This window comes from Pagrus pagrus (genome assembly GCF_965226575.1).
Source record: "Pagrus pagrus genome assembly, chromosome: 12".
Taxonomy (NCBI): Eukaryota; Metazoa; Chordata; class Actinopteri; order Spariformes; family Sparidae; genus Pagrus; species Pagrus pagrus.
This window is the reverse complement of record NC_140196.1, coordinates 20,259,398-20,268,808: the sequence shown is the minus strand read 5'-3', so window position 1 is coordinate 20,268,808 and position 9,411 is coordinate 20,259,398. Positions and strand designations below refer to the sequence as shown.

At 43.2% G+C, this 9,411-nt stretch overlaps 1 protein-coding gene across 1 annotated transcript; it reads left to right on the top strand.

Moving 5' to 3' along the window:
- The first annotated feature begins 644 nt into the window (after positions 1-644).
- On the top strand, positions 645-9,152 carry slc35a3b (solute carrier family 35 member A3b). The gene is made up of 8 exons (XM_084369215.1): positions 645-765; positions 2,916-3,153; positions 3,327-3,481; positions 4,542-4,664; positions 4,846-5,020; positions 7,220-7,338; positions 7,470-7,603; positions 8,287-9,152. Exons 1-8 carry the CDS (start codon positions 685-687, stop codon positions 8,378-8,380), a joined length of 1,119 nt encoding a protein of 372 aa, XP_084225341.1. The 5' UTR covers positions 645-684; the 3' UTR covers positions 8,381-9,152.
- Positions 9,153-9,411: the final 259 nt, after the last annotated feature.

Here is a 9,411-nt window from a genome sequence, read left to right as displayed (position 1 = left end):
GGCAGCTGAAAATGAAAGTCCATAGTGTTCTTCGAATGTGCCTAAAGAGAGGGGAGGTGAGTTTGTGGGGTGTGCACAAGGACACACACACACAAACAGAGAGCGATTGTGCAGCCATGCCCCTCTGCTAAGCAGAGCTGCCACATAAGGAGGTCAGTGTGTTGAACACACCACACCTCTTGTTCTGTTTACACCTCTTTGGCCTCCGTGGCTTGTTGTACATCCTCTTTCCAGTAGAGCTGGATACTCTCCACAGTAGAAATTATATGACCGTTTTATGTCATAGCTCTGTGGACTTTGTTCCTTAACTTGGCAGTAAAAGTGAAGATGGATAAACCTTTTCCCTTCTACGTCTTTTTCCCCCAGTGTGCTTGAAATTAAACAGTAATGTAGTAATGCAATGCAAACTGGAAGATCTTAGTATGCGATAAGGTGGTAGTGACATACTGGAGGCTAGTGTTTGGAGGAGCTGGTTAATAACCATACAAGACAAACAATCCAGTTCCTCCCTCCGTCGGTAAGGAGCTGTAGCAGACTCTGTAGTGACAGAAGGACGGAAGTTTAGTATGCTTTGCTCTTTTGAATATTCTGCTTTCTGCTCACGTGGATTTTTGCAATTTCGATGCATTTGGATTAAGTGACGAAGTAAAGTGGAAGTGGCGGCACTGACTGTTCAGAGATAAGATGCTTCACTCAGGAAACGGAAAAGAAATGAGTGAAGACTGTCCGTCAGGAAGCCCTCAGGACACCGGAGTTGCAAGAATGGTAATAATTATCTCGCACATCTCACAACCTGAGCATCCATGTGTGATAGGTTGTAAGTAACACTAAACCAAGACAGTGTGCTCTTTTGCTCTTGGTTGTCGAGGGCTAAAAGATGAGACACAAACTGTTTCAGTATTAATGACATCAAACTTATTGGCAACTGATGTAATCAAACCTTGACATATTGTGACCCAGCATGTTTTTGTGTGCCATTGATGGAAGAAGTATTCAGATTCTTTACTTAAGTAAAAGTACAACAATGTTTTTTATTTAAAAAAAAATTGACCTTTTTTTGTAAAATATTAGAATAGTTACTTAGTATACTTTTTGGGCATCAAACAGTTATTCAAATGAAACCGTTTAGAGAAGTTTGGAGAGTTGTTTGTTTGTTTGGTGTGATGGTTGGTGGGTTGGTGGGTTGATGTGTTGGTTGGTGGGTTGGTTGGTTGGTCGACATCTGAAACATGACCATGAATTCCAGCCATTTTTATAAGAGGTTACAAACCAATAAAGGCTGAGACCCATCGGTTTAAACTTGACGAATCATTGTACTTAATGAGCTTATGTGTGTGTGTCTTTTTTAATGTTAAATCTTCATTTTAAAAGTATCTACAAGTAAAGCTGTCAAGTAAATGTAGTGAAGTAAAAGTTTAAAGGAGCATACATTGGAAAACATCAATCGAAGTGTCTAAAAATTGTATTGAATACAGTATTTTAGTTAATGTGCTTTCTACCAGTGTAAGTTCATTGTTACCAGTGGTGTAAAGTACTTGTACTTTACTGGAGTGTTTCCATTTTCTGTTACTTTATACTTCTTCTCCACTGAATTTCAGAAGAGAAAATACTATCAGTCTATGCATTGTTATGGGTAAGATGTTAAATGCAGGAGCTTTACATGTCATTGACTATTTTCACATTTCAGTATTGGTTCCTTAACTTAAGTAAAGGATTTGACTTCCACAGAGTCCTAATCAAATATCATTAAAAAGCAAACACCCATGTTAAATAGAAGCCATGAATATGCAGGGACTGCTTCTACTGCAGGCAGTGTTTGACTATAGCTTTGTTTACATACTAGTTATGAGATACCTTAAGCATGCCTGCCAAAAATTAGGATTCAAACTGTGAGAGATACGCCCACACACCTGTTGTCAAGTTGGCCGTCTACCTGCGCAGAGAACAGCTACTCACACACCCCTTGAATTGTTAAGCATGACGGGTTGCGGTGACAGACGGGTTGATTGTTGTTTTCCAGAAACTCTGGCAACTCGGGTGACATCGTAAAAGCAAGTTACTGGAGGTTCCCTAGAGAAATAAGAAAACAGGAGAGTTCTGGGAGGTGGTGTGTGAGATGTGTGCTGGCAGTAGTGATGTAGTTCAGCTTCAGTGCCTCGGAGGACAAAGCCACCTTCTTAGATGGACACACAACATTAAAATGTGTGGAACTAACTAACTACAAATAAATCATTCACCAGAGAAAAAAAGTGTCATTTAACAGTTATAATCAAGTAATAGTAAAGCACGTTTTCATATAAAAGGAAACTGAAGGTTGTGGTTTTGCTGACAAACTGCTGGTCACATGCAGTTTCATCTTCACCAATGATTAGCCAATCTCTTCTTCCTGAATCAGTACTTTGTTTCTCTGGGTAGAGGACTGACTTCCACACTAAGTACAGACAAGGTGACAGTTTTGAACTGGGTTCACCCTCTGTCCCCATCATTCTCACTGCTGTTCTGATCTCTGTTTTATGTGCTCCAGGACTGCAGGCAGGTCACAGGAATGCCCCGCACTGCCTCAGGCTTGACTTTCTGTTTAACTACCCTTTAACTGCTAACCAGCATTCCTGATCGTTCTGCACTCACTCTCTCCCCTCTCATCTCTTTATGCTCTCTAATGTATGAGAAGTTTACTCTCGCTCTCTATCCCACAAGGACTCTGACTTTTAAAATCCCTTCATAGCTGTTTTCTTAATTTTGTGACATCAAACTGTTTTACTTAAGCATTAGTTGTTTTCTTGCTCGAGGGCACTTGAATCTGCTCCTGAGGTTGGTAGGGGCCAGCGAATGGGGGTGTGTCTCCTTTCTCTGACAGAGCCATGGTTGAACTTTCTCACTGATTCTGTCTCATTTTCTTCCTGTCCATCCCAAAGGCTCCTTCAGGCACAGACAGGGAGCCCTCCACAATGGTCTTTTCCTCATCACACTCCTTGAGGGTGAAGTATATGTCTCTGGGGGTGCTGGTGTTGCAGACCACCTCGCTGGTGCTCACCATGCGCTACTCCCGCACACTGCGGGAAGACGGTCCCCGTTACCTGGCCTCCTCCGCCGTGGTGTCAGCGGAGGTGCTCAAGATCCTGGCCTGCATCGTCCTCGTCTTCAGGGAAAGCAGTAAGTGGCAAGGGCCGGGGGAGGGGAAGTTATCGACCTGGCACTACTGTAGTGTGTACAAGATATCATATAAATGCCCCCCAGTGTTTTTAACACGAGGACGTCTCTGTGTCTCCTCTCCATGGGTGGTCCCTTGGTCAAATTACTGACAACACACTCTCTGTCACCGCCAGATTTCAGTGTGCCGACCATGAACCAGCTGCTGAAGGAGGAGATTGTGAACAAGCCCGCAGAGACCATGAAGTTGGCCATTCCTGCAGGGATCTACACGCTGCAGAACAATCTGCTCTATGTTGCCTTGTCCAACCTGGATGCAGCCACCTATCAGGTGACACATGAATGTGCTGCTTCAAGTTCACTGTTTGTGTGTGTGTATTTCTATAATTAAACAGATTCCTGTACTGTGTAGCCATGAATAAACAGAGCTCAGTAAGTATCAGGGGGGAATTTTTAATTTTTTTTCCAAACCAGTAATTGCGCTGACATTAGAAAAAATTTTCTCAATAGACCGTAATGACAGTAGCAGTGTGTTGGTGTAAATTCAGTTTTCTGCTGTGGTACCTGGAGCTCTTGCACCAGAAGAAGAGCTCATGAACATCAAGAGAATAACTCCAGCAGATGGAAATGAAATGCCAGAAGACAGGGAAACATGCCGGTGTGCTTGTACATCTTTGCTGGTGTGGACTACCGAGAATATTTCTGTCCAACACGAGCTGATTGTACAGCAAACTTGATGATCGTCAGCTTCTCATCAGGAAAAACAGACTTTTCCTCATCTTCCGCAGCTGAAGAAGTTCAACCTGCTAAAGACAGTGATGGTGCACTTCTACACCATCATTACTGAATCCATCCTCACCTTTTTCATCACCTTGTGGTAATGCTGCCACTGCCAAGGACAAGGACTAACAACAACGTATCATTTGCTCCACAAAGGAGATTGGGGCCCCCCAGCAGCTCGATTGGTGGAGCGTGCACCCCATGTACAGAAACTGTGTGCTCGCCGCAGCGGCCCAGTGTTCGCATCTGATCTGTGGCCGTTTGTTACATCTCATTCCCCCTCTCATCCTGTCAATGTAAAGCTATCCTGTCCAATAAAGACATGAAAAGGCCAAAAAAGATGGTGATTGGCTGCAATCTGCCATCTTTCAAGGACCTGGACTTGGACCTGGAAGGATTACAACTGATCCCTCTCAACCTGGACACAAAACCTTTATGCAAAACTCCCCTGTGGTTGGAGGCTGCGGTCCATCAAGACCAAAACAATATTTTCTTTATCTAGTGACCTGATCAACAAGGCCAGAGGCCCGAGCTGACATTGCCACATGTTTAATGTACCTCATGTTCTTCTGTCATATTTGTATACCTAACTGCCTTCCTTTCTGTCACAGGTCACGTACCAGCTGAAGATTCTCACCACAGCCCTGTTTACCGTCTCCATGCTGGGGAAGAGGTTGGGCTCCTACCAGTGGCTCTCGCTGCTCCTCCTCATGGCTGGAGTCACTCTAGTACAGGTACCACACTGCAAAGTCCCCGAGCGATTTACAAATACACAGGTTTAGCTGATTTCTGAACGTGGTTTGTTGCTGTGAGATAAATATGGCTTAATTCACTCATCAGATGTTTCAGTTACATAACATCTGACAGATTTTAAGTCCTCTGCTTGTCCATTTGCATTTACTCTGACCTCCACAGTGGCCCACAGAGTCTGGAGAAGTCTCTGAGCAGAAGGTCCTGTCTGCAGGCTCCCAGTTTGTGGGACTGATGGCTGTGCTGATGGCCTGTGTGTCCAGCGGCTTCGCAGGAGTTTACTTTGAGAAAATCCTCAAGGAGACTAAACAGAGCATATGGCTCCGTAACATACAGCTGGGTGAGTAACTACAGCCTCTGTGTGCTTGCTGGATGAAATGAAATAAAATGAAATGACCCTGATGATGTCAAACAGCCTTAAAGGGGAACTACCGTTTTTTACAACCTGGACCTTATTTCTAGCATAAAATACGATCATTTACTCACCCAGATAACTTTGGTGTCATTTGGCGTCGTTCGGACGAAATTAGATCCAGTCGAGCGCCGCGTACTGTATATCCATATAATGCGAGTGATCCGGGCACCGAAGCGCAGCCTCTATGAGCATTATCTGCCATGAAACTAGTTCATTTCACCAATATTTTGTTACGATACGCTAGTGCTATTCCCCTCTGAGTCCGGGCTCGTCTGCTGTCAACATCCGGGGTCTGTTGGTTGCCCTACTACCTCTGACCTGGAAGATGTCGTCTCTGAGCTGCGCGCGCACCCGCGACAGCCGGCTTGTTTACCTGTAGCTGCTACTGCTAGTTTGACCCCGGATGTTGATAACAGACGAGCCCGGACTCAGAGGGGAATAGCACTAGCGTATCATGACAAAATATTGGTGAAATGAACTAGTTTCGTGGCAGATAATGCGTTATAGAGGCTGCGCTTCCGTGCCCGGATCACTCGCATTATATGGATATATCGGCGCTACACCGGATCTAATTTCGTCCGAACGACTCCAAATGACACCAAAGTTATCTGGGTGAGTAAATGATCATATTTTATGCTAGAAATAAGGCCCAGGTTGTAAAAAACGGTAGTTCCCCTTTAAAAAACATAATTGTGTCACTTTTGCAACATGTCTCTTCTTATCTCTAGGCGCAAGCCTCAGTTGTTTGTTCCTCTTTTGTCATGCCACTTGACTGCAGCGTCAACCCGCGCCATTTCTGCCATTGTGAGTCATGCGGCACAGCTGCGCATCGCTGCAACAGAAGAGGTGGATGCGCTCCTTCAGATCCCTGCAGTTCAAAATGCTCAATCGAGTTGCTGGATAAATGGCCTTTGTCGCTTTCTTGTAAATAGAAATGATGATCCTGGGAAACATTAATCATGATCAACCCCAACTCGAGTCGCAAAGCCTTGACATCACATCAGCATGATTGGTCAGTTGCAATGATAGTCCTGGAACAACATAATTATGGTGTTCAAAGGTCGAAGGTCAAGGTCCCGGTATACGTTCTTAGCTATAACCCAAAAATTAATACGCTTATTATGACAGAAATTCACCCAAATCTCTAACAGGTTAAAATGATGAAGTTCTCCATCAGCCCTCTGTACTCCTGTGTAGAAATAGTCTGAGTGAAAACAACACGTAGAAACGTGTTGTTATGTGAGAACACTGGAAACTTTTCAGTGGAATCGTACGAGATACAGGCCAAGAACTACATTTGCAGCTTTTCGGCCACTGTTAAAGGCTCCTAGAGACAAAACCACAAGAAACCATGGTTATCTGTGTCTGACTGAACTCTGCCGTCGGTTTCAGTGGAATCATAGACTAAACTGAAACTCTCCGATTGAGACATGGAAACTCTTTTTATGGGTCGTACCTAAATTCTACGAATTGTGATGTGAGACGCAATAAAGATATGAATGCGGCTCGTGATGTTCTGATTGGTGAACCCGATACAGACTTGGAGACAAGAGAAGCTTCAAGGCCGAGGATATAAAAGCAGGGATGAGATGAGACTTGCAACTTTCATGTGGTTAATATTAAATTGCTCACTACTGAGAGCAGGTTTTCCCTTAATTTCCTCTCACCAAAGGCTCCACACCTCTTAATATGACCGGTTATTTGAACCTCATGGAAATTAAATGGTTTGCAACATCCTGTAACATATATATTACAAACATATGTTTAAAGAGAGCCGTGTTCATAAAATGAAGGGACAGGACATCAAGAGACATCAATCTAGGTTTCTCGGTGAACAGTTTGTCTAAATGCAGAGGGCCAGAGGTTAACAGACTCTCTTTGACTCCATATGTTGAAACTTTTAAATTCAATGAGCATCATATCCATGATAATGAACAAACAAAGCAATCAGCTGATGTGGAATTAATGTGGATTTCTGGGTATGTCGCTGAGGGAGAGAGGAGGAGTTAAAGGCGGGTTTATAGGAATGGGTAGAGGAACCTGTCAAACTTGACGAAATTAATAGTCTCTCATGTGTGTGTGCGTGTACCAACAAAATCTTTTGTCTGTCCTTGTCTCTCGTAGGTGTTTTTGGCTTTATGTTTGGCTTGGCAGGGATGATAGTGTATGACGGCCAGAGGGTGAGACAGTCTGGAATGTTTCAGGGCTACAACGCTATCACCTACACAGTTGTTGTTTTACAGGTTGGACATTTTATGTTTCTCTATATTCTCACGTAATCACTTGCATTTGTCAAGTGTTATTGAGTGCATCTGTGTGTCATGTCTTCATGTTGTGTGTAAAGTGCTTCTCCAATAGTATTCTGTACCCGCAGGCTCTGGGCGGGTTGGTCGTTGCAGTGGTTATTAAATATGCAGACAACATCCTCAAAGGATTCGCCACCTCTGTGTCCATCATCACGTCTGCAGTCATTTCATATTTCCTGTTGGAGGACTTTAACCCCACTAGGTAAACACATACACGCTCATGCACACTCAGCATGCTCACTCATCTCAGTTTCTGAAAATGAATGCAGACATTCATGGTTTCCAGGTGATGTATCCTACTGACTCGCTCTGATTCCCAAAATTTTCCTCTAGCATACCATGAGGTTGATATTTGTGGTTTTAAATGAAATATCTCTATTGCTAAAACTTTGGTGATCCTTTGACTCAGCATCTAGCAACATCGTCAAACCAGTGACTCTAATATCAACCTACTACATACTCTGTATGCGTTTACGTCACCATAGAATGAGCCTTTTATATTTACAAAGGGAGTGTGTCCTCCTCCATGTGTTGTGCCACCATGTTTCTACAGTAGCCCAGAACAGATGAAACAAACACTGGCTCTAGAGAGGGCCTTTCAAATTGTTCACATTTTTAGGGCCCACCATAGGGAAACATGAGGTGAAGGGTACTTCATTTTTTGCAATCTACAACCTCCAAACTGCAACTAAATCCTACACACTGTACCATTAATGCTAACTTGCAAACATTAGCATACCAACAAGCTGATAAGTTCACCCAAACATTCAAATTCTGTCATTATCTTCTCACCCTCAAGCAGATGGAAAGTCAGGTGAAGTTTCATAGTCCACAAAACATTTCTACTTTCTAATGCTCTTCTCTCTTTCCCCTCCTTTCTCTCAGTCTATTTTTCCTAGGGTCACTGCTGGTTATCGCTGCCACGTTTCTTTACAGCTACAAGCGCAAACCTGTCAGCGTTAGCGCCATCAAAGTATAACTACGTGCCTCTAGTAACCGTGCTACCTGACAGAAGTGACAACCGGCACCCGACACAGACTTGAACAGGGCTCTATGAACTGTGACAGTGAGTTTGGCAGGAATTACATGGAAGAGCTGATAACACAATGATAAGAGCTGTTGCTGCCAAACAGCTGCAGCTGGAGACTGCCGAGACGGGACATGCCCAATCAATCTTCTGGAAAAATGCTATTTTGCACAAAATATGGTGGTTGATGATGTGAATATATCAGTGTATTTTTTAAGGTTTTCTTATAAAATACTAACAGGAGTACCGTTGATCTAACTTAGCATATCAACAAACAATGTTGCAGTGAATCTAACATACTGTATGACTAAATTATCTCATGGAAACGTACCGTGTGTAATTTAAAGGGATCTGGTTGGGATCATGATGAAAGCATGGCCTCAAGGATATTTGGGAGTTGGTATTTTTATAGTTCAGTGTTTTAAATGTGTATTTATATGCTACGGGATGTGAGGAAAATGGGTGTATTTCTAAAACAAAAAGGGCATCAATGGTGAAGAGAGGGTCGGAAAATCCTCGACAGAGCCTCCATCTAGTGGTGGAAAGAGGAGCTAACTTGCTGCAAAGAGGAGGGGTTACCTCTGTTCAAAGATGCTGAATGTCCTTTTTTTCTACGAGATGAGATGAGATGGGATATGACTGCTCTGACCTTGCTGCTCACAGCCTGAGTATTTATATCAAAAGCACTTGTTCAACTGTTATTTAAATGCAAAACGAAGGTCTTTACGGAAGAACAAATGAATAAATTAAAGATCTTTCATGCTGAAACAACCAGCTCTGCCTTGATCTTTTTTTCTTACTTCAAAGTGAAATGAATGGATAAGTGTGTGTGTGTGTGTGTGTGTTTGTGTACACACTCTCACACACTTGCATACACACAGAGCTAGGCACACCCATGAATACTTTGAACTGTTTTCTTTTTTTCCCGTTCCAGTTGCAGTGCACCCAGAAACACCAAACCAGTCTCTATAGCAACAGATGGC